We start from the raw sequence: 27324 nt of genomic DNA, 5'->3' as shown, positions 1-27324 counted from the left end.
TAAACTAAACATTTTTAGTTTACATGAACCCAGTCAGCACTAGGAATTTAACTAGTGAAAAAAATTTCAAAAGGTGTATGTGGGAAACTTTTCCCGAAGCAGAGAATTTAAAGAATGCTTTGGTTAACCAGGTGTCTTTTGACATCTTGAACATATGACATTTCAAAAATAAACATGCTTATATGTAAATGTGCTGCATGATAATCTACCACATACGAATCCAAGTCTTCCAGTTTTATATTTGTTTCAATAGCAAATTATCGTTTTATTCAAGGAAAGTTAAATATGCTTGTAATTGGTACATTTTTCATAAAAAAAAAATACATTTTTTAGAATTTTTTTTTTAGAAATACATACCTTTTGTATCAGTGATAATGACAATCAGTTTAACAGAAAGATAAGCTTCTAACATCACAAAGAATATAACGATTTCAACCAAATAAACAAAAAAAGCAAGTTTAGAATTCCTCTATAAAAGTAATCCCAAGGTTCCATAAAAAATACACTCAATAAAAGTGTGTATCCTATGATATTTTCATGCTTAGATTTTCATCATCAACCTTTCGAAGACAGGGGTGTCAAGTCGTTTATTTTTAAAACCTAGCAAACCTTCATTTAGCATCTTCATCACAGCTATTATTAGAGAGAGAGAGAGAGAGAGAGAGAGAGAGAGAGAGAGAGAGAGAGAGAGAACCACACACTGTTGAAGACACAATAATATAACCCCCTGCCGAGTAGCATTCCATTGCTTATTTATGCAATTCAATAAAGAAGAAAAAAACAACCACGTCATGCATTCTATTTAAGGCAGTATTGCTACAGGTGAGTCAAGCGCTGAAACTTGAGCAAAGGATAACTAGTCCTTGAAGTTGCTAAACCAACAGTGGATTAACAATTTTAATTTTACCGTTTAGTGTAAAAGATATTTGCTCAAGTATAAGGTAAGGTAATTTTATAAATCTATTTTTTATGAAAGATGTTTGTGTTAATTATAAAGTAAACAGGGAATTTTAACAGACTACAGGAAAAAAAATAATTGCATTTATTTCTCATAGTATGTGAATTATGAATAAAAATAAAAGTTAAAAAAGGGATAGTAAATTGATTGTAGCAGAAGTGTGTAGTGTGTGTAGTGTTACTAAATGTGTTTTATGATAATTTATTCAGTTCATATATTAAATTAATATAAATTAATTTTATATATATATATATATATATATATATATATATATATATATATATATATATATATATATATATATATATATATATATATAATAGAAAATAAAACAGTTTTAGGTACTCTACTGTTATTTCTGACACTGGGTAAAAGTTCCGGAAACTGTCACTAAATTAAAATGCTGTTTGATTGTCTGAATTTACACTGGTGGTTCCCATAGACTACATTTATAATTTATTTAATTATTCATTTATCTTTTGCTGTTGTGGGTCCAAGGCTCTAAAGCGACCTCCCGCATAAAATCTGAAGTCACATCCATAGAGAAAGTGTTATTATAATTTTTTTCATTTAAAAGGATTAAAGCTAGTGTGTGTGTGTGTGTTTATATGTTCTAACCAATATGGTAGGTGACTCATCTTATTTCATGTTTTATTGTATTTTATGTGTTATATTTATTGTTCAGTACTTTGGTCAGCATGTGTGAATTGTAAATTGCAATATGAATGAATGAATTTAATGAATTAATGATTTGTGCTTTATTTTCCTTTGATTAAGGAAAATATGTTTATTTGTGTATACAAATCTTAAGTGATGTATTGCTTACTTTACAGACTGTTTTCTTCACCACTTGACGTTTTCCACAATGGAGTGGAGAACTTTTGTTATAATATGGATTTTTATCAGTAAGTGATTCAACGTCACAGATAGTATTACAGTAACGATAATATTGCATTATTCATTTATTGGAAAACAACAACAACAAAAAACACCAACAAGCTACATTAATTTGGAGGGTGGTTCTAAAACACTCGTGGAGAACATGTCTGTACATAAAGACGCTGAATATTTCTGATGATATTCTTAACATGCAGTGCCCTCTATCATCGGAAAAGTATATTCTTTTCATAATGAAGTCCACATGAGATTGAGAATTGAGATCGTAAATACTATATTGCCACCTAGTGGCTGATTCTTGTCAGATGTGGTATGCAGCTTGGGTAGGGACTAAAATGTTTTTTTTTTTTTTTTACATTCATAGTTATAACATATTTTAAGATTTTATTAGCAAGGGGAAAAAATTGACATGAATTTTCTAAATGTTTTGACAAATAAAACATTAAATACATAACAAAATGTGTATATGTAAACTTCAACAGAACACTAAATTTTTATCTTTTCTAGCAATGACCAAGTCGCAAACAACTACCATTTCAACTACCTATGAGAGTACTCTTAGTACAGCTGAAATATCAACACCAACATTGCAGTCACTGAGAAACACAACATCTCCTGCAGAAACATCCACCACTAGTGAATCAGAAACATCTACAACAACAGAGACTTCGACCATTACGACAACTCCTGTAGAAATATCCTCCATTATTGTAGACAACAATATTCCTGCTGCAACATCCACCACTATTGCAGCAAAAACCTCTACAACAACAACAGAAACTTCTACAATTACGACTCCTGTTGAAACATCCACTTCCAGTGCAGCAGAAATATCTAAAACAACAGAGATATCCAGAATCACAACTCCTTCTGAAACATCTACCACTAGTAAAGCAGAAACATCTACAACAACAGAGCCTTCCACAATCCCAACAACTACTGCAGAAATATCTACCAATAATGCAGCAGAAATGTCTACAAGAACTACAGCAGAAACATCTACCACTAGTGCAGCAGAAACATCTACAGCAATAGAGACTTCGACAATTACAACAACCCCAGTTGAAACATCCACCATTATCACTGCAGAGAAATCTACAACAACAGATCCCTCCACAACCACAACAACTCCTGTTGAAACATCCACTTCCATTGCAGCAGAAACATCTACAACTACAGACACTTCCACGATCACAACAACTCCTGCTGTAACATCCACCACTAGTAAAGCAGAAACATCTACAAGAACAGATACTTCCACAATTACGTCAAATCCTGGTGAAACATCCACTAATAGTGTAGGAGAAACATCTATGACAACAGATATTTCCACATTCACACCAACTCTTGCTGAAAGATCATCCACTATTGTGGCAGAAACATCAACAACAACAGAGACTTCCATGATCACAACACCTGCAACTGAAACACCCACTATTACTGCAGCAGAAACATCTACATCAACATATATATCCACAATCCCAATAATTCCTGCTGAAACATCCACTATCAATGTAGAAGAAACATCTACAACAACGGAGACTTCCACAATAGCAACACCTGCTGAAACTTCCACCACTAGTTTTGCAGAAATATCTTCAACAATAGAGACTTCCTCACTCACAACAACTGAGGCGGAAACATCAATTACTACTGCTTCAGAAACATCTACAACGACAAAGACTTCCACGTTCACAACTACTGCGGAAATATCCACTACTAGTGTAGCAGAATCATCTACAACAGAGGAGCCAGTAAATGAAGTGAAAATTAAGCTGGAATTCCACTCTAAAGATGCTTTCATAGATGACCTCAATGATCGACAGTCTCCTGCTTTCATAAACAGGGCTAGGCTTGTTGAGGATATTGTGAGTTCAAACCCACATACTGTATTCACTATATAATCATTCAAATTATGAACGTATTAATTATTTACATTTAATGAATCATAAATACTTTATATTTCTCATAGTTTCATTGTAACTTTCTGTACTTTATTACAGCTTACACTTAATTTGAAGAAGTTCCATTCATTCCTCAGAGTCACTGTGCTACTATTCAGGTAAATACTGAATACTTCACTGCTGATAATTTTAAATGCAATGCCTTTGTGTATGTTTTCAACTGTGAGAGATAACTCATACATGCGATTAACCCATTTATTAGTCCAATATGACAGTATTTCTAAAAATGTATTTCAGCAAAGGATCGGTCATTACCACATCAGAACTTGCTTTCAACTCTATTCAGACTGTGCCATCAGAACTCCAAATTGCAGAAGAATTACTGAGTGACGAGACAACTCTCAATGCCCTGAGCATAACTTCAATTTCAGTTAATAATACAGGTTTGTCTGACAATATATTAAAAGCAAAAGGTTTGAAAAAACGTTGTATTGTACATATGTGAGACATTGAACAGATTGTAAAAAATGGTCAGAAAATGGACACACAATTAATCTCTTTTGTCATGACTTTTGAGAGTGCCTTCTAAACTGATAAGCATTTTTTATGAACCACAACAGAATACCTATCAACAACAACAACTCCTGCTACAACATCTAAAGCAACAACAGAGCTGTCCACAACCACAACTACTGCAACTGAAACATCCACTACTAGCGCAGAAGAAACATCTACAACAGCAGACACTTCCTCAATCACAATAACTCCTGCTGAAACTCCAGCTGAAACATCCACCACTGGTGTAGCAGAAACATATACAAAAACAGAGACTTCCACAATCACAACAACTCCTGCTGAAACATCCACTTCCATTGCAGCAGAAACATCTACAACTACAGACACTTCCACGATCACAACAATTCCTACAGAAACATCCACCACTAGTGTGGCAGAAACATCTCCAGCAATAGAGACTTTGACAATTACAACAACTCCATTTGAAACATCCACCATTATCACTGCAGAAATATCTACAAAAACAGAGCCCTCCACAATCACAACTACTACTGCAGAAACATCTACCACTAGTGCAGCAGAAACATCTACAACAACAGACACTTCTAAGATCACGACAACTCCAACTGAAACATCCACCAATAGAGTAACAGAAACATCTGCTTCCATGATCACAACAAATCCTGCTGAAACATCCACAACTAGTGCAGCAGAAACATCTACAGCAATAGAGACTTCGACAATTACAACAACCCCAGTTGAAACATCCACCATTATCACTGCAGAGAAATCTACAACAACAGAGCCCTCCACAATCACAACAACTCATGGAGAAATATCAACCACTATTGCAGTAGAAACATCTACAACAACAGACACTTCCATGATCACAACAAGTCCTGCTGAAACATCCACCACTATTGTAGCAGAAACATCTACAGCAATAGAGACTTCGACAATTACAACAACCCCAGTTGAAACATCCACCATTATCACTGCAGAGAAATCTACAACAACAGAGCCCTCCACAATCACAACAACTCATGGAGAAATATCAACCACTATTGCAGTAGAAACATCTACAACAACAGACACTTCCATGATCACAACAATTCCTACTGAAACATCCACTTCCATTGCAGCAGAAACATCTACAACTACAGACACTTCCACGATCACAACAACTCCTACTGAAACATCCACCACTAGTGTAGGAGAAACATCTAAAGCAATAGAGACTTTGACAATTACAACAACTCCAGTTGAAACATCCACTATTATCACTGCAGAAATATCTACAAAAACAGAGCCCTCCACAATCACAAAAGCTACTGCAGAAACATCTAGCACTAGTGCAGCAGAAACATCTACAACAACAGACACTTCTAAGATCACAACAACTCCAACTGATACATCCACCAATAGAGTAGCAGAAACATCTACTTCCATGATCACAACAACTCCTGCTGAAACATCCACAACTAGTGAAGCAGAAACATCTACAACAACAGAGCCTTCCACAATCCCAACAACTACTGCAGAAATATCTACCAATAATGCAGCAGAAATGTCTACAAGAACTACAGCAGAAACATCTACCACTAGTGCAGCAGAAACATCTACAGCAATAGAGACTTCGACAATTACAACAACCCCAGTTGAAACATCCACCATTATCACTGCAGAGAAATCTACAACAACAGATCCCTCCACAACCACAACAACTCCTGTTGAAACATCCACTTCCATTGCAGCAGAAACATCTACAACTACAGACACTTCCACAATCACAACAACTCCTGCTGTAACATCCACCACTAGTAAAGCAGAAACATCTACAAGAACAGATACTTCCACAATTACGTCAAATCCTGGTGAAACATCCACTAATAGTGTAGGAGAAACATCTATGACAACAGATATTTCCACATTCACACCAACTCTTGCTGAAAGATCCTCCACTATTGTGGCAGAAACATCAACAACAACAGAGACTTCCATGAACACAACACCTGCAACTGAAACACCCACTATTACTGCAGCAGAAACATCTACATCAACATATATATCCACAATCCCAATAATTCCTGCTGAAACATCCACTATCAATGTAGAAGAAACATCTACAACAACGGAGACTTCCACAATAACAACTCCTGCTGAAACTTCCACCACTAGTGTTGCAGAAATATCTTCAACAATAGAGACTTCCTCACTCACAACAACTGAGGCGGAAACATCAATTACTACTGCTTCAGAAACATCTACAACGACAAAGACTTCCACGTTCACAACTACTGCGGAAATATCCACTACTAGTGTAGCAGAATCATCTACAACAGAGGAGCCAGTAAATGAAGTGAAAATTAAGCTGGAATTCCGCTCTAAAGATTCTTTCATAGATGACCTCAATGATCGACAGTCTCCTGCTTTCATAAACAGGGCTAGGCTTGTTGAGGATATCGTGAGTTCAAACCCACATACTGTATTCACTATATAATCATTCAAATTATGAACGTATTAATTATTTACATTTAATGAATCATAAATACTTTATATTTCTCATAGTTTCATTGTAACTTTCTGTACTTTATTACAGCTTACACTTAATTTGAAGAAGTTCCATTCCTTCCTTAGAGTCACTGTGCTACTATTCAGGTAAATACTGAATACTTTGCTGATAATTTTAAATGCAATGCCTTTGTGTATGTTTTCAACTGTGAGAGATAACTCATACATGCGATTAACCCATTTATTAGTCCAATATAACAGTATTTCTAAAAATGTATTTCAGCAAGGGATCAGTCATCACCACATCAGAACTTGCTTTCAACTCTATTCAGACTGTGCCATCAGAACTCCAAATTGCAGAAGAATTACTGAGTGACGAGACAACTCTCAATGCTCTGAGCATAACTTCAATTTCAGTTAATAATACAGGTTTGTCTGACAATATATTAAAAGCAAAAGGTTTGAAAAAATGTTGTATTGTACATATGTGAGACATTGAACAGACTGTAAAAAATGGTCAGATTAGACATGGTTTTACATAAACTTTGGTGTTTCAGAAATATTCTATTAAAATATGCATTCAAAATGTACACACAATTAATCTCTTTTGTCATTACTATTGAGAGTGCCTTCTAAACTGATAAGCATTTTTTATGAAACAACAACAGAATACCTATCAACGACAACAACTCCTGCTACAACATCTAAAGCAACAACAGAGCTGTCCACAATCACAACTACTGCAACTGAAACATCCACTACTAGCGCAGAAGAAACATCTACAACAGCAGACACTTCCTCAATCACAATAACTCCTGCTGAAACTCCAGCTGAAACATCCACCACTGGTGTAGCAGAAACATATACAAAAACAGAGACTTCCACAATCACAACAACTCCTGCTGAAACATCCACTTCCATTGCAGCAGAAACATCTACAACTACAGACACTTCCACGATCACAACAATTCCTACAGAAACATCCACCACTAGTGTGGCAGAAACATCTCCAGCAATAGAGACTTTGACAATTACAACAACTCCATTTGAAACATCCACCATTATCACTGCAGAAATATCTACAAAAACAGAGCCCTCCACAATCACAACTACTACTGCAGAAACATCTACCACTAGTGCAGCAGAAACATCTACAACAACAGACACTTCTAAGATCACGACAACTCCAACTGAAACATCCACCAATAGAGTAACAGAAACATCTGCTTCCATGATCACAACAAATCCTGCTGAAACATCCACAACTAGTGAAGCAGAAACATCTACAGCAACAGAAACTTCCACATTCACAACAATTCCTGCTGAAACATCTATCACTAGTGTAGCAGAAACATCTACAACAACAGACACTTCCATGATCACAACAACTCCTGCTGAAACATCCACCACTAGTGTAGCAGAAACATCTACAACAACAGACACGTCCACAATCACAACAAATCATGGAGAAATATCAACCACTATTGCAGTAGAATCATCTACAACAACAGACACTTCCATGATCACAACAAGTCCTGCTGAAACATCCACCACTATTGTAGCAGAAACATCTACAGCAATAGAGTCTTCGACAATTACAACAACCCCAGTTGAAACATCCACCATTATCACTGCAGAGAAATCTACAACAACAGAGCCCTCCACAATCACAACAACTCATGGAGAAATATCAACCACTATTGCAGTAGAAACATCTACAACAACAGACACTTCCATGATCACAACAATTCCTACTGAAACATCCACCACTAGTGTAGGAGAAACATCTAAAGCAATAGAGACTTTGACAATTACAACAACTCCAGTTGAAACATCCACTATTATCACTGCAGAAATATCTACAAAAACAGAGCCCTCCACAATCACAAAAGCTACTGCAGAAACATCTAGCACTAGTGCAGCAGAAACATCTACAACAACAGACACTTCTAAGATCACAACAACTCCAACTGATACATCCACCAATAGAGTAGCAGAAACATCTACTTCCATGATCACAACAACTCCTGCTGAAACATCCACAACTAGTGAAGCAGAAACATCAACAACAACAGAGACTTCCATGAACACAACACCTGCAACTGAAACACCCACTATTACTGCAGCAGAAACATCTACATCAACATATATATCCACAATCCCAATAATTCCTGCTGAAACATCCACTATCAATGTAGAAGAAACATCTACAACAACGGAGACTTCCACAATAGCAACACCTGCTGAAACTTCCACCACTAGTGTTGCAGAAATATCTTCAACAATAGAGACTTCCTCACTCACAACAACTGAGGCGGAAACATCAATTACTACTGCTTCAGAAACATCTACAACGACAAAGACTTCCACGTTCACAACTACTGCGGAAATATCCACTACTAGTGTAGCAGAATCATCTACAACAGAGGAGCCAGTAAATGAAGTGAAAATTAAGCTGGAATTCCGCTCTAAAGATGCTTTCATAGATGACCTCAATGATCGACAGTCTCCTGCTTTCATAAACAGGGCTAGGCTTGTTGAGGATATCGTGAGTTCAAACCCACATACTGTATTCACTATATAATCATTCAAATTATGAACGTATTAATTATTTACATTTAATGAATCATAAATACTTTATATTTCTCATAGTTTCATTGTAACTTTCTGTACTTTATTACAGCTTACACTTAATTTGAAGAAGTTCCATTCCTTCCTTAGAGTCACTGTGCTACTATTCAGGTAAATACTGAATACTTCACTGCTGATCATTTTAAATGCAAAGCCTTTGTGTATGTTTTCAACTGTGAGAGATAACTCATACATGCGATTAACCCATTTATTAGTCCAATATGACAGTATTTCTAAAAATGTATTTCAGCAAGGGATCAGTCATCACCACATCAGAAATTGCTTTCAACTCTATTCAGACTGTGCCATCAGAACTCCAAATTGCAGAAGAATTACTGAGTGACGAGACAACTCTCAATGCCCTGGGCATAACTTCAATTTCAGTTAATAATACAGGTTTGTCTGACAATATATTAAAAGCAAAAGGTTTGAAAAAATGTTGTATTGTACATATGTGAGACATTGAACAGACTGTAAAAAATGGTCAGATTAGACATGGTTTTACATAAACTTTGGTGTTTCAGAAATATTCTATTAAAATATGCATTCAAAATGTACACACAATTAATCTCTTTTGTCATTACTATTGAGAGTGCCTTCTAAACTGATAAGCATTTTTTATGAAACAACAACAGAATACCTATCAACGACAACAACTCCTGCTACAACATCTAAAGCAACAACAGAGCTGTCCACAATCACAACTACTGCAACTGAAACATCCACTACTAGCGCAGAAGAAACATCTACAACAGCAGACACTTCCTCAATCACAATAACTCCTGCTGAAACTCCAGCTGAAACATCCACCACTGGTGTAGCAGAAACATATACAAAAACAGAGACTTCCACAATCACAACAACTCCTGCTGAAACATCCACTTCCATTGCAGCAGAAACATCTACAACTACAGACACTTCCACGATCACAACAACTCCTACAGAAACATCCACCACTAGTGTGGCAGAAACATCTCCAGCAATAGAGACTTTGACAATTACAACAACTCCATTTGAAACATCCACCATTATCACTGCAGAAATATCTACAAAAACAGAGCCCTCCACAATCACAACTACTACTGCAGAAACATCTAGCACTAGTGCAGCAGAAACATCTACAACAACAGACACTTCTAAGATCACGACAACTCCAACTGAAACATCCACCAATAGAGTAACAGAAACATCTGCTTCCATGATCACAACAAATCCTGCTGAAACATCCACAACTAGTGAAGCAGAAACATCCACAGCAACAGAAACTTCCACATTCACAACAATTCCAGCTGAAACATCTATCACTAGTGTAGCAGAAACATCTACAACAATAGACACTTCCATGATCACAACAAATCATGGAGAAATATCAACCACTATTGCAGTAGAATCATCTACAACAACAGACACTTCCATGATCACAACAAGTCCTGCTGAAACATCCACCACTATTGTAGCAGAAACATCTACAGCAATAGAGACTTCGACAATTACAACAACCCCAGTTGAAACATCCACCATTATCACTGCAGAGAAATCTACAACAACAGAGCCCTCCACAATCACAACAACTCATGGAGAAATATCAACCACTATTGCAGTAGAAACATCTACAACAACAGACACTTCCATGATCACAACAATTCCTACTGAAACATCCACTTCCATTGCAGCAGAAACATCTACAACTACAGACACTTCCACGATCACAGCAACTCCTACTGAAACATCCACCACTAGTGTAGGAGAAACATCTAAAGCAATAGAGACTTTGACAATTACAACAACTCCAGTTGAAACATCCACTATTATCACTGCAGAAATATCTACAAAAACAGAGCCCTCCACAATCACAAAAGCTACTGCAGAAACATCTAGCACTAGTGCAGCAGAAACATCTACAACAACAGACACTTCTAAGATCACAACAACTCCAACTGATACATCCACCAATAGAGTAGCAGAAACATCTACTTCCATGATCACAACAACTCCTGCTGAAACATCCACAACTAGTGAAGCAGAAACATCTACAACAACAGAGCCTTCCACAATCCCAACAACTACTGCAGAAATATCTACCAATAATGCAGCAGAAATGTCTACAAGAACTACAGCAGAAACATCTACCACTAGTGCAGCAGAAACATCTACAGCAATAGAGACTTCGACAATTACAACAACCCCAGTTGAAACATCCACCATTATCACTGCAGAGAAATCTACAACAACAGATCCCTCCACAACCACAACAACTCCTGTTGAAACATCCACTTCCATTGCAGCAGAAACATCTACAACTACAGACACTTCCACGATCACAACAACTCCTGCTGTAACATCCACCACTAGTAAAGCAGAAACATCTACAAGAACAGATACTTCCACAATTACGTCAAATCCTGGTGAAACATCCACTAATAGTGTAGGAGAAACATCTATGACAACAGATATTTCCACATTCACACCAACTCTTGCTGAAAGATCCTCCACTATTGTGGCAGAAACATCAACAACAACAGAGACTTCCATGAACACAACACCTGCAACTGAAACACCCACTATTACTGCAGCAGAAACATCTACATCAACATATATATCCACAATCCCAATAATTCCTGCTGAAACATCCACTATCAATGTAGAAGAAACATCTACAACAACGGAGACTTCCACAATAGCAACTCCTGCTGAAACTTCCACCACTAGTGTTGCAGAAATATCTTCAACAATAGAGACTTCCTCACTCACAACAACTGAGGCGGAAACATCAATTACTACTGCTTCAGAAACATCTACAACGACAAAGACTTCCACGTTCACAACTACTGCGGAAATATCCACTACTAGTGTAGCAGAATCATCTACAACAGAGGAGCCAGTAAATGAAGTGAAAATTAAGCTGGAATTCCGCTCTAAAGATGCTTTCATAGATGACCTCAATGATCGACAGTCTCCTGCTTTCATAAACAGGGCTAGGCTTGTTGAGGATATCGTGAGTTCAAACCCACATACTGTATTCACTATATAATCATTCAAATTATGAACGTATTAATTATTTACATTTAATGAATCATAAATACTTTATATTTCTCATAGTTTCATTGTAACTTTCTGTACTTTATTACAGCTTACACTTAATTTGAAGAAGTTCCATTCCTTCCTTAGAGTCACTGTGCTACTATTCAGGTAAATACTGAATACTTCACTGCTGATAATTTTAAATGCAATGCCTTTGTGTATGTTTTCAACTGTGAGAGATAACTCATACATGCGATTAACCCATTTATTAGTCCAATATGACAGTATTTCTAAAAATGTATTTCAGCAAGGGATCAGTCATCACCACATCAGAACTTGCTTTCAACTCTATTCAGACTGTGCCATCAGAACTCCAAATTGCAGAAGAATTACTGAGTGACGAGACAACTCTCAATGCCCTGGGCATAACTTCAATTTCAGTTAATAATACAGGTTTGTCTGACAATATATTAAAAGCAAAAGGTTTGAAAAAATGTTGTATTGTACATATGTGAGACATTGAACAGACTGTAAAAAATGGTCAGATTAGACATGGTTTTACATAAACTTTGGTGTTTCAGAAATAATCTATTAAAATATGCATTCAAAATGTACACACAATTAATCTCTTTTGTCATTACTATTGAGAGTGCCTTCTAAACTGATAAGCATTTTTTATGAAACAACAACAGAATACCTATCAACGACAACAACTCCTGCTACAACATCTAAAGCAACAACAGAGCTGTCCACAATCACAACTACTGCAACTGAAACATCCACTACTAGCGCAGAAGAAACATCTACAACAGCAGACACTTCCTCAATCACAATAACTCCTGCTGAAACTCCAGCTGAAACATCCACCACTGGTGTAGCAGAAACATATACAAAAACAGAGACTTCCACAATCACAACAACTCCTGCTGAAACATCCACTTCCATTGCAGCAGAAACATCTACAACTACAGACACTTCCACGATCACAACAATTCCTACAGAAACATCCACCACTAGTGTGGCAGAAACATCTCCAGCAATAGAGACTTTGACAATTACAACAACTCCATTTGAAACATCCACCATTATCACTGCAGAAATATCTACAAAAACAGAGCCCTCCACAATCACAACTACTACTGCAGAAACATCTACCACTAGTGCAGCAGAAACATCTACAACAACAGACACTTCTAAGATCACGAAAACTCCAACTGAAACATCCACCAATAGAGTAACAGAAACATCTGCTTCCATGATCACAACAAATCCTGCTGAAACATCCACAACTAGTGAAGCAGAAACATCTACAGCAACAGAAACTTCCACATTCACAACAATTCCAGCTGAAACATCTATCACTAGTGTAGCAGAAACATCTACAACAATAGACACTTCCATGATCACAACAACTCCTGCTGAAACATCCACCACTAGTGTAGCAGAAACATCTACAACAACAGACACGTCCACAATCACAACAAATCATGGAGAAATATCAACCACTATTGCAGTAGAATCATCTACAACAACAGACACTTCCATGATCACAACAAGTCCTGCTGAAACATCCACCACTATTGTAGCAGAAACATCTACAGCAATAGAGACTTCGACAATTACAACAACCCCAGTTGAAACATCCACCATTATCACTGCAGAGAAATCTACAACAACAGAGCCCTCCACAATCACAACAAATCATGGAGAAATATCAACCACTATTGCAGTAGAAACATCTACAACAACAGACACTTCCATGATCACAACAATTCCTACTGAAACATCCACTTCCATTGCAGCAGAAACATCTACAACTACAGACACTTCCACGATCACAACAACTCCTACTGAAACATCCACCACTAGTGTAGGAGAAACATCTAAAGCAATAGAGACTTTGACAATTACAACAACTCCAGTTGAAACATCCACTATTATCACTGCAGAAATATCTACAAAAACAGAGCCCTCCACAATCACAAAAGCTACTGCAGAAACATCTAGCACTAGTGCAGCAGAAACATCTACAACAACAGACACTTCTAAGATCACGACAACTCCAACTGATACATCCACCAATAGAGTAGCAGAAACATCTACTTCCATGATCACAACAACTCCTGCTGAAACATCCACAACTAGTGAAGCAGAAACATCTACAACAACAGAGCCTTCCACAATCCCAACAACTACTGCAGAAATATCTACCAATAATGCAGCAGAAATGTCTACAAGAACTACAGCAGAAACATCTACCACAAGTCCAGCAGAAACATCTACAGCAATAGAGACTTCGACAATTACAACAACCCCAGCTGAAACATCCACCATTATCACTGCAGAGAAATCTACAACAACAGATCCTTCCACAACCACAACAACTCCTGTTGAAACATCCACTTCCATTGCAGCAGAAACATCTACAACAACAGACACTTCTAAGATCATGACAACTCCAACTGAAACATCCACCAATAGAGTAACAGAAACATCTGCTTCCATGATCACAACAAATCCTGCTGAAACATCCACAACTAGTGAAGCAGAAACATCTACAGCAACAGAAACTTCCACATTCACAACAATTCCTGCTGAAACATCTATCACTAGTGTAGCAGAAACATCTACAACAATAGACACTTCCATGATCACAACAACTCCTGCTGAAACATCCACCACTAGTGTAGCAGAAACATCTACAACAACAGACACGTCCACAATCACAACAAATCATGGAGAAATATCAACCACTTTTGCAGTAGAATCATCTACAACAACAGACACTTCCATGATCACAACAAGTCCTGCTGAAACATCCACCACTATTGTAGCAGAAACATCTACAGCAATAGAGACTTCGACAATTACAACAACCCCAGTTGAAACATCCACCATTATCACTGCAGAGAAATCTACAACAACAGATCCCTCCACAACCACAACAACTCCTGTTGAAACATCCACTTCCATTGCAGCAGAAACATCTGCAACTACAGACACTTCCACGATCACAACAACTCCTACTGAAACATCCACTTCCATTGCAGCAGAAACATCTACAACTACAGACACTTCCACGATCACAACAACTCCTACTGAAACATCCACCACTAGTGTAGGAGAAACATCTAAAGCAATAGAGACTTTGACAATTACAACAACTCCAGTTGAAACATCCACTATTATCACTGCAGAAATATCTACAAAAACAGAGCCCTCCACAATCACAAAAGCTACTGCAGAAACATCTAGCACTAGTGCAGCAGAAACATCTACAACAACAGACACTTCTAAGATCATGACAACTCCAACTGAAACATCCACCAATAGAGTAACAGAAACATCTGCTTCCATGATCACAACAAATCCTGCTGAAACATCCACAACTAGTGAAGCAGAAACATCTACAACAACAGAGCCTTCCACAATCCCAACAACTACTGCAGAAATATCTACCAATAATGCAGCAGAAATGTCTACAAGAACTACAGCCGAAACATCTACCACTAGTGCAGCAGAAACATCTACAGCAATAGAGACTTCGACAATTACAACAACCCCAGTTGAAACATCCACCATTATCACTGCAGAGAAATCTACAACAACAGATCCCTCCACAACCACAACAACTCCTGTTGAAACATCCACTTCCATTGCAGCAGAAACATCTGCAACTACAGACACTTCCACGATCACAACAACTCCTGCTGTAACATCCACCACTAGTAAAGCAGAAACATCTACAAGAACAGATACTTCCACAATTACGTCAAATCCTGGTGAAACATCCACTAATAGTGTAGGAGAAACATCTATGACAACAGATATTTCCACATTCACACCAACTCTTGCTGAAAGATCCTCCACTATTGTGGCAGAAACATCAACAACAACAGAGACTTCCATGAACACAACACCTGCAACTGAAACACCCACTATTACTGCAGCAGAAACATCTACATCAACATATATATCCACAATCCCAATAATTCCTGCTGAAACATCCACTATCAATGTAGAAGAAACATCTACAACAACGGAGACTTCCACAATAGCAACTCCTGTTGAAACTTCCACCACTAGTGTTGCAGAAATATCTTCAACAATAGAGACTTCCTCACTCACAACAACTGAGGCGGAAACATCAATTACTACTGCTTCAGAAACATCTACAACGACAAAGACTTCCACGTTCACAACTACTGCGGAAATATCCACTACTAGTGTAGCAGAATCATCTACAACAGAGGAGCCAGTAAATGAAGTGAAAATTAAGCTGGAATTCCACTCTAAAGATGCTTTCATAGATGACCTCAATGATCGACAGTCTCCTGCTTTCATAAACAGGGCTAGGCTTGTTGAGGATATCGTGAGTTCAAACCCACATACTGTATTCACTATATAATCATTCAAATTATGAACGTATTAATTATTTACATTTAATGAATCATAAATACTTTATATTTCTCATAGTTTCATTGTAACTTTCTGTACTTTATTACAGCTTACACTTAATTTGAAGAAGTTCCATTCCTTCCTTAGAGTCACTGTGCTACTATTCAGGTAAATACTGAATACTTCACTGCTGATAATTTTAAATGCAATGCCTTTGTGTATGTTTTCAACTGTGAGAGATAACTCATACATGCGATTAACCCATTTATTAGTCCAATATGACAGTATTTCTAAAAATGTATTTCAGCAAGGGATCAGTCATCACCACATCAGAACTTGCTTTCAACTCTATTCAGACTGTGCCATCAGAACTCCAAATTGCAGAAGAATTACTGAGTGACGAGACAACTCTCAATGCCCTGGGCATAACTTCAATTTCAGTTAATAATACAGGTTTGTCTGACAATATATTAAAAGCAAAAGGTTTGAAAAAATGTTGTATTGTACATATGTGAGACATTGAACAGACTGTAAAAAATGGTCAGATTAGACATGGTTTTACATAAACTTTGGTGTTTCAGAAATATTCTATTAAAATATGCATTCAAAATGTACACACAATTAATCTCTTTTGTCATTACTATTGAGAGTGCCTTCTAAACTGATAAGCATTTTTTATGAAACAACAACAGAATACCTATCTACGACAACAACTCCTGCTACAACATCTAAAGCAACAACAGAGCTGTCCACAATCACAACTACTGCAACTGAAACATCCACTACTAGCGCAGAAGAAACATCTACAACAGCAGACACTTCCTCAATCACGATAACTCCTGCTGAAACTCCAGCTGAAACATCCACCACTGGTGTAGCAGAAACATATACAAAAACAGAGACTTCCACAATCACAACAACTCCTGCTGAAACATCCACTTCCATTGCAGCAGAAACATCTACAACTACAGACACTTCCACGATCACAACAATTCCTACAGAAACATCCACCACTAGTGTGGCAGAAACATCTCCAGCAATAGAGACTTTGACAATTACAACAACTCCATTTGAAACATCCACCATTATCACTGCAGAAATATCTACAAAAACAGAGCCCTCCACAATCACAACTACTACTGCAGAAACATCTACCACTAGTGCAGCAGAAACATCTACAACAACAGACACTTCTAAGATCATGACAACTCCAACTGAAACATCCACCAATAGAGTAACAGAAACATCTGCTTCCATGATCACAACAACTCCTGCTGAAACATCCACAACTAGTGCAGTAGAATCATCTACAACAACAGACACTTCCATGAACAGAGAAACTCCTGCTGAAACATCCACCACTAATGCAGCAGAAACATCTACAGCAATAGAGACTTTGACAATTACAACAACCCCAGTTGAAACATCCACCATTATCACAGCAGAAACATATACAACAACAGAGCCCTCCACAATCACAGCAACTTCTGCAGAAACATCTATCACTAGTGCCGCAGAAACAGCTACAACAACAGAGCCCTCCACAATCACAACAACTCCTGCAGAATCATCTTTCACTAGTGTAGCAGAAACATCTACAACAACAGACACGTCCACAATCACAACAAATCATGGAGAAATATCAACCACTATTGCAGCAGAAACATCTACAACTACAGACACTTCCACGATCACAACAACTCCTACTGAAACATCCACCACTAGTGTAGGAGAAACATCTAAAGCAATAGAGACTTTGACAATTACAACAACTCCAGTTGAAACATCCACTATTATCACTGCAGAAATATCTACAAAAACAGAGCCCTCCACAATCACAAAAGCTACTGCAGAAACATCTAGCACTAGTGCAGCAGAAACATCTACAACAACAGACACTTCTATGATCACAACAACTCCAACTGATACATCCACCAATAGAGTAGCAGAAACATCTACTTCCATGATCACAACAACTCCTGCTGAAACATCCACAACTAGTGCAGTAGAATCCTCTACAACAACAGACACTTCCATGAACAGAGAAACTCCTGCTGAAACATCCACCACTAATGCAGCAGAAACATCTACAGCAATAGAGACTTTGACAATTACAACAACCCCAGTTGAAACATCCACCATTATCACAGCAGAAACATATACAACAACAGAGCCCTCCACAATCACAGCAACTTCTGCAGAAACATCTATCACTAGTGCCGCAGAAACAGCTACAACAACAGAGCCCTCCACAATCACAACAACTCCTGCAGAATCATCTTTCACTAGTGTTGCAGAAACATCTACAACTACAGACACTTCCACGATCACAACAACTCCTACTGAAACATCCACCACTAGTGTAGGAGAAACATCTAAAGCAATAGAGACTTTGACAATTACAACAACTCCAGTTGAAACATCCACTATTATCACTGCAGAAATATCTACAAAAACAGAGCCCTCCACAATCACAAAAGCTACTGCAGAAACATCTAGCACTAGTGCAGCAGAAACATCTACAACAACAGACACTTCTATGATCACAACAACTCCAACTGATACATCCACCAATAGAGTAGCAGAAACATCTACTTCCATGATCACAACAACTCCTGCTGAAACATCCACAACTAGTGCAGTAGAATCCTCTACAACAACAGACACTTCCATGAACAGAGAAACTCCTGCTGAAACATCCACCACTAATGCAGCAGAAACATCTACAGCAATAGAGACTTTGACAATTACAACAACCCCAGTTGAAACATCCACCATTATCACAGCAGAAACATATACAACAACAGAGCCCTCCACAATCACAGCAACTTCTGCAGAAACATCTATCACTAGTGCCGCAGAAACAGCTACAACAACAGAGCCCTCCACAATCACAACAACTCCTGCAGAATCATCTTTCACTAGTGTTGCAGAAACATCTACAACAATAGAGACTTCGACAATTACAACAACTCCAGCTGAAACATCCACCATTAACAAAGCAGAAACATCTACAACAACAGAGCCCTCCACAATCACAATAACTACTGCAGAAACATCTACTTCTAGTGCAGCAGAAACATCAACAACAGAGCCCTCCACAATCACAACAACTCCTGCTTTAACATCCACAACTATTGTAGCAGAAACATCTACAACAATAGAGATTTCGACAATTACAACAACTCATGTTGAAACACCCACTTCCATTGCAGCAGAAACATCTACAACAATAGAGACTTCGATAATTACAACAACTCCAGTTGAAACATCCACCATTATCACAGCAGACACATCTACAAAAACAGAGCCCTCCACAATCACAACAACTTCTGCAGAAACATCTACCACTAGGGCAGCAAAAACATCTACAACAACAGAGCCCTCCACATTCAGAACAACTCCTGCAGAAACATCTATCACTAGCGCAGCAGAAACATTTACAACAACAGACACTTCCATGATCACAACAACTCCAGTTGAAACATCCACCACTATTGCTGTGGAATCATCTACAACAACAGACACTTCCATTATCACAACTATTCCTGCTGAAACATTGACCACTATTGTAGCAGAAACATCTACAACAATAGAGACTTCGACAATTACAACAACCCCAGTTGAAACATCCACCATTATCAAAGCAGAAACATCTAAAAAAACAGAGCCTTCCACAATCACATCAACTACTGCAGAAATATCTACCAATAATGCAGCAGAAACGTCTACAAGAACTACAGCAGAAACATCTACCACTAGTGTAGCAGAAACAACCACAAAAACAGAGACTTCCGCAATCACAACAAATCATGGAGAAACATCAACCACTATTGCAGTAGAATCATCTACAACAACAGACACTTCCATGAACACAAGAACTCCTACTGAAACATCCACCACTAGTGTAGCAGAAATATCTACAACAACAGAGCCCTCCACAATCACAACAACTACTGGAGAAACATTTACCACTAGTGCAGCAGAAACATCTATGAAAACAGCGACTTCCACAACCACAACAACTCCTGCTGAAACATCCACTTCCATTGCAGCAGAAACATCTACAACAACAGACACGTCCACAATGACAACAACTCCTGTTGAAAAATCCACTTCCATTGCAGCAGAAACATCTACAAGTACAGACACTTCCACAATGACAACAACTCCTGTTGAAACATCCACCACTAGTGCGACAGAAACATCTACAACAACAGACACTTCCACGATCACAACAACTCCTGCTGTAACATCCACCACTAGTGAAGCAGAAACATCTACAAGAACAGATACTTCCACAATTACGTCAAATCCTGGTGAAACATCCACTAATAGTGTAGGAGAAACATCTATGACAACAGATATTTCCACATTCACACCAACTCTTGCTGAAAGATCCTCCACTATTGTGGCAGAAACATCAACAACAACAGAGACTTCCATGAACACAACACCTGCAACTGAAACACCCACTATTACTGCAGCAGAAACATCTACATCAACAGATATATCCACAATCCCAATAATTCCTGCTGAAACATCCACTATCAATGTAGAAGAAACATCTACAACAACGGAGACTTCCACAATAACAACTCCTGCTGAAACTTCCACCACTAGTGTTGCAGAAATATCTTCAACAATAGAGACTTCCTCACTCACAACAACTGAGGCGGAAACATCAATTACTACTGCTTCAGAAACATCTACAACGACAAAGACTTCCACGTTCACAACTACTGCGGAAATATCCACTACTAGTGTAGCAGAATCATCTACAACAGAGGAGCCAGTAAATGAAGTGAAAATTAAGCTGGAATTCCGCTCTAAAGATGCTTTCATAGATGACCTCAATGATCGACAGTCTCCTGCTTTCATAAACAGGGCTAGGCTTGTTGAGGATATCGTGAGTTCAAACCCACATACTGTATTCACTATATAATCATTCAAATTATGAACGTATTAATTATTTACATTTAATGAATCATAAATACTTTATATTTCTCATAGTTTCATTGTAACTTTCTGTACTTTATTACAGCTTACACTTAATTTGAAGAAGTTCCATTCCTTCCTTAGAGTCACTGTGCTACTATTCAGGTAAATACTGAATACTTCACTGCTGATAATTTTAAATGCAATGCCTTTGTGTATGTTTTCAACTGTGAGAGATAACTCATACATGCGATTAACCCATTTATTAGTCCAATATGACAGTATTTCTAAAAATGTATTTCAGCAAGGGATCAGTCATCACCACATCAGAACTTGCTTTCAACTCTATTCAGACTGTGCCATCAGAACTCCAAATTGCAGAAGAATTACTGAGTGACGAGACAACTCTCAATGCCCTGGGCATAACTTCAATTTCAGTTAATAATACAGGTTTGTCTGACAATATATTAAAAGCAAAAGGTTTGAAAAAATGTTGTATTGTACATATGTGAGACATTGAACAGACTGTAAAAAATGGTCAGATTAGACATGGTTTTACATAAACTTTGGTGTTTCAGAAATAATCTATTAAAATATGCATTCAAAATGTACACACAATTAATCTCTTTTGTCATTACTATTGAGAGTGCCTTCTAAACTGATAAGCATTTTTTATGAAACAACAACAGAATACCTATCAACGACAACAACTCCTGCTACAACATCTAAAGCAACAACAGAGCTGTCCACAATCACAACTACTGCAACTGAAACATCCACTACTAGCGCAGAAGAAACATCTACAACAGCAGACACTTCCTCAATCACAATAACTCCTGCTGAAACTCCAGCTGAAACATCCACCACTGGTGTAGCAGAAACATATACAAAAACAGAGACTTCCACAATCACAACAACTCCTGCTGAAACATCCACTTCCATTGCAGCAGAAACATCTACAACTACAGACACTTCCACGATCACAACAATTCCTACAGAAACATCCACCACTAGTGTGGCAGAAACATCTCCAGCAATAGAGACTTTGACAATTACAACAACTCCATTTGAAACATCCACCATTATCACTGCAGAGAAATCTACAACAACAGATCCTTCCACAACCACAACAACTCCTGTTGAAACATCCACTTCCATTGCAGCAGAAACATCTGCAACTACAGACACTTCCACGATCACAACAACTCCTACTGAAACATCCACTTCCATTGCAGCAGAAACATCTACAACTACAGACACTTCTAAGATCATGACAACTCCAACTGAAACATCCACCAATAGAGTAACAGAAACATCTGCTTCCATGATCACAACAAATCCTGCTGAAACATCCACAACTAGTGAAGCAGAAACATCTACAGCAACAGAAACTTCCACATTCACAACAATTCCTGCTGAAACATCTATCACTAGTGTAGCAGAAACATCTACAACAATAGACACTTCCATGATCACAACAACTCCTGCTGAAACATCCACCACTAGTGTAGCAGAAACATCTACAACAACAGACACGTCCACAATCACAACAAATCATGGAGAAATATCAACCACTTTTGCAGTAGAATCATCTACAACAACAGACACTTCCATGATCACAACAAGTCCTGCTGAAACATCCACCACTATTGTAGCAGAAACATCTACAGCAATAGAGACTTCGACAATTACAACAACCCCAGTTGAAACATCCACCATTATCACTGCAGAGAAATCTACAACAACAGATCCCTCCACAACCACAACAACTCCTGTTGAAACATCCACTTCCATTGCAGCAGAAACATCTGCAACTACAGACACTTCCACGATCACAACAACTCCTACTGAAACATCCACTTCCATTGCAGCAGAAACATCTACAACTACAGACACTTCCACGATCACAACAACTCCTACTGAAACATCCACCACTAGTGTAGGAGAAACATCTAAAGCAATAGAGACTTTGACAATTACAACAACTCCAGTTGAAACATCCACTATTATCACTGCAGAAATATCTACAAATACAGAGCCCTCCACAATCACAAAAGCTACTGCAGAAACATCTAGCACTAGTGCAGCAGAAACATCTACAACAACAGACACTTCTAAGATCATGACAACTCCAACTGAAACATCCACCAATAGAGTAACAGAAACATCTGCTTCCATGATCACAACAAATCCTGCTGAAACATCCACAACTAGTGAAGCAGAAACATCTACAACAACAGAGCCTTCCACAATCCCAACAACTACTGCAGAAATATCTACCAATAATGCAGCAGAAATGTCTACAAGAACTACAGCCGAAACATCTACCACTAGTGCAGCAGAAACATCTACAGCAATAGAGACTTCGACAATTACAACAACCCCAGTTGAAACATCCACCATTATCACTGCAGAGAAATCTACAACAACAGATCCCTCCACAACCACAACAACTCCTGTTGAAACATCCACTTCCATTGCAGCAGAAACATCTGCAACTACAGACACTTCCACGATCACAACAACTCCTGCTGTAACATCCACCACTAGTAAAGCAGAAACATCTACAAGAACAGATACTTCCACAATTACGTCAAATCCTGGTGAAACATCCACTAATAGTGTAGGAGAAACATCTATGACAACAGATATTTCCACATTCACACCAACTCTTGCTGAAAGATCCTCCACTATTGTGGCAGAAACATCAACAACAACAGAGACTTCCATGAACACAACACCTGCAACTGAAACACCCACTATTACTGCAGCAGAAACATCTACATCAACATATATATCCACAATCCCAATAATTCCTGCTGAAACATCCACTATCAATGTAGAAGAAACATCTACAACAACGGAGACTTCCACAATAGCAACTCCTGTTGAAACTTCCACCACTAGTGTTGCAGAAATATCTTCAACAATAGAGACTTCCTCACTCACAACAACTGAGGCGGAAACATCAATTACTACTGCTTCAGAAACATCTACAACGACAAAGACTTCCACGTTCACAACTACTGCGGAAATATCCACTACTAGTGTAGCAGAATCATCTACAACAGAGGAGCCAGTAAATGAAGTGAAAATTAAGCTGGAATTCCACTCTAAAGATGCTTTCATAGATGACCTCAATGATCGACAGTCTCCTGCTTTCATAAACAGGGCTAGGCTTGTTGAGGATATCGTGAGTTCAAACCCACATACTGTATTCACTATATAATCATTCAAATTATGAACGTATTAATTATTTACATTTAATGAATCATAAATACTTTATATTTCTCATAGTTTCATTGTAACTTTCTGTACTTTATTACAGCTTACACTTAATTTGAAGAAGTTCCATTCCTTCCTTAGAGTCACTGTGCTACTATTCAGGTAAATACTGAATACTTCACTGCTGATAATTTTAAATGCAATGCCTTTGTGTATGTTTTCAACTGTGAGAGATAACTCATACATGCGATTAACCCATTTATTAGTCCAATATGACAGTATTTCTAAAAATGTATTTCAGCAAGGGATCAGTCATCACCACATCAGAACTTGCTTTCAACTCTATTCAGACTGTGCCATCAGAACTCCAAATTGCAGAAGAATTACTGAGTGACGAGACAACTCTCAATGCCCTGGGCATAACTTCAATTTCAGTTAATAATACAGGTTTGTCTGACAATATATTAAAAGCAAAAGGTTTGAAAAAATGTTGTATTGTACATATGTGAGACATTGAACAGACTGTAAAAAATGGTCAGATTAGACATGGTTTTACATAAACTTTGGTGTTTCAGAAATATTCTATTAAAATATGCATTCAAAATGTACACACAATTAATCTCTTTTGTCATTACTATTGAGAGTGCCTTCTAAACTGATAAGCATTTTTTATGAAACAACAACAGAATACCTATCTACGACAACAACTCCTGCTACAACATCTAAAGCAACAACAGAGCTGTCCACAATCACAACTACTGCAACTGAAACATCCACTACTAGCGCAGAAGAAACATCTACAACAGCAGACACTTCCTCAATCACGATAACTCCTGCTGAAACTCCAGCTGAAACATCCACCACTGGTGTAGCAGAAACATATACAAAAACAGAGACTTCCACAATCACAACAACTCCTGCTGAAACATCCACTTCCATTGCAGCAGAAACATCTACAACTACAGACACTTCCACGATCACAACAATTCCTACAGAAACATCCACCACTAGTGTGGCAGAAACATCTCCAGCAATAGAGACTTTGACAATTACAACAACTCCATTTGAAACATCCACCATTATCACTGCAGAAATATCTACAAAAACAGAGCCCTCCACAATCACAACTACTACTGCAGAAACATCTACCACTAGTGCAGCAGAAACATCTACAACAACAGACACTTCTAAGATCATGACAACTCCAACTGAAACATCCACCAATAGAGTAACAGAAACATCTGCTTCCATGATCACAACAACTCCTGCTGAAACATCCACAACTAGTGCAGTAGAATCATCTACAACAACAGACACTTCCATGAACAGAGAAACTCCTGCTGAAACATCCACCACTAATGCAGCAGAAACATCTACAGCAATAGAGACTTTGACAATTACAACAACCCCAGTTGAAACATCCACCATTATCACAGCAGAAACATATACAACAACAGAGCCCTCCACAATCACAGCAACTTCTGCAGAAACATCTATCACTAGTGCCGCAGAAACAGCTACAACAACAGAGCCCTCCACAATCACAACAACTCCTGCAGAATCATCTTTCACTAGTGTAGCAGAAACATCTACAACAACAGACACGTCCACAATCACAACAAATCATGGAGAAATATCAACCACTATTGCAGCAGAAACATCTACAACTACAGACACTTCCACGATCACAACAACTCCTACTGAAACATCCACCACTAGTGTAGGAGAAACATCTAAAGCAATAGAGACTTTGACAATTACAACAACTCCAGTTGAAACATCCACTATTATCACTGCAGAAATATCTACAAAAACAGAGCCCTCCACAATCACAAAAGCTACTGCAGAAACATCTAGCACTAGTGCAGCAGAAACATCTACAACAACAGACACTTCTATGATCACAACAACTCCAACTGATACATCCACCAATAGAGTAGCAGAAACATCTACTTCCATGATCACAACAACTCCTGCTGAAACATCCACAACTAGTGCAGTAGAATCCTCTACAACAACAGACACTTCCATGAACAGAGAAACTCCTGCTGAAACATCCACCACTAATGCAGCAGAAACATCTACAGCAATAGAGACTTTGACAATTACAACAACCCCAGTTGAAACATCCACCATTATCACAGCAGAAACATATACAACAACAGAGCCCTCCACAATCACAGCAACTTCTGCAGAAACATCTATCACTAGTGCCGCAGAAACAGCTACAACAACAGAGCCCTCCACAATCACAACAACTCCTGCAGAATCATCTTTCACTAGTGTTGCAGAAACATCTACAACAATAGAGACTTCGACAATTAC

General features: G+C 38.0%; 1 protein-coding gene and 2 long non-coding RNA genes across 3 annotated transcripts; all 3 read left to right on the top strand.

Moving 5' to 3' along the window:
- Positions 1-15857: 15857 nt before the first annotated feature.
- On the top strand, positions 15858-24889 carry LOC113072299 (serine-rich adhesin for platelets-like; the record flags this gene model as incomplete). The annotated part of the gene is made up of 7 exons (XM_026245316.1): positions 15858-16810; positions 16946-17004; positions 21460-21745; positions 21881-21939; positions 22079-22224; positions 22464-22844; positions 24015-24889. Coding segments are annotated over exons 1-7 (2703 nt in total), but the record flags the coding sequence as incomplete, so codon positions are not given.
- Positions 16735-17220, top strand: LOC113072296 (uncharacterized). Its single transcript, XR_003280272.1, has 3 exons — positions 16735-16810; positions 16946-17004; positions 17144-17220. It is a non-coding gene; the product is annotated as an uncharacterized LOC113072296 (long non-coding RNA).
- Positions 24890-24891: 2 nt separating the features above from the next.
- LOC113072297 (uncharacterized) lies at positions 24892-25377 on the top strand. The gene is made up of 3 exons (XR_003280273.1): positions 24892-24967; positions 25103-25161; positions 25301-25377. It is a non-coding gene; the product is annotated as an uncharacterized LOC113072297 (long non-coding RNA).
- Positions 25378-27324: the final 1947 nt, after the last annotated feature.

Source organism: Carassius auratus, unplaced genomic scaffold (assembly GCF_003368295.1).
Source record: "Carassius auratus strain Wakin unplaced genomic scaffold, ASM336829v1 scaf_tig00008745, whole genome shotgun sequence".
NCBI lineage: Eukaryota > Metazoa > Chordata > Actinopteri > Cypriniformes > Cyprinidae > Carassius > Carassius auratus.
The sequence above is the reverse complement of the archived record's forward strand: the minus strand, read 5'-3'. Positions and strand labels throughout refer to the sequence as shown.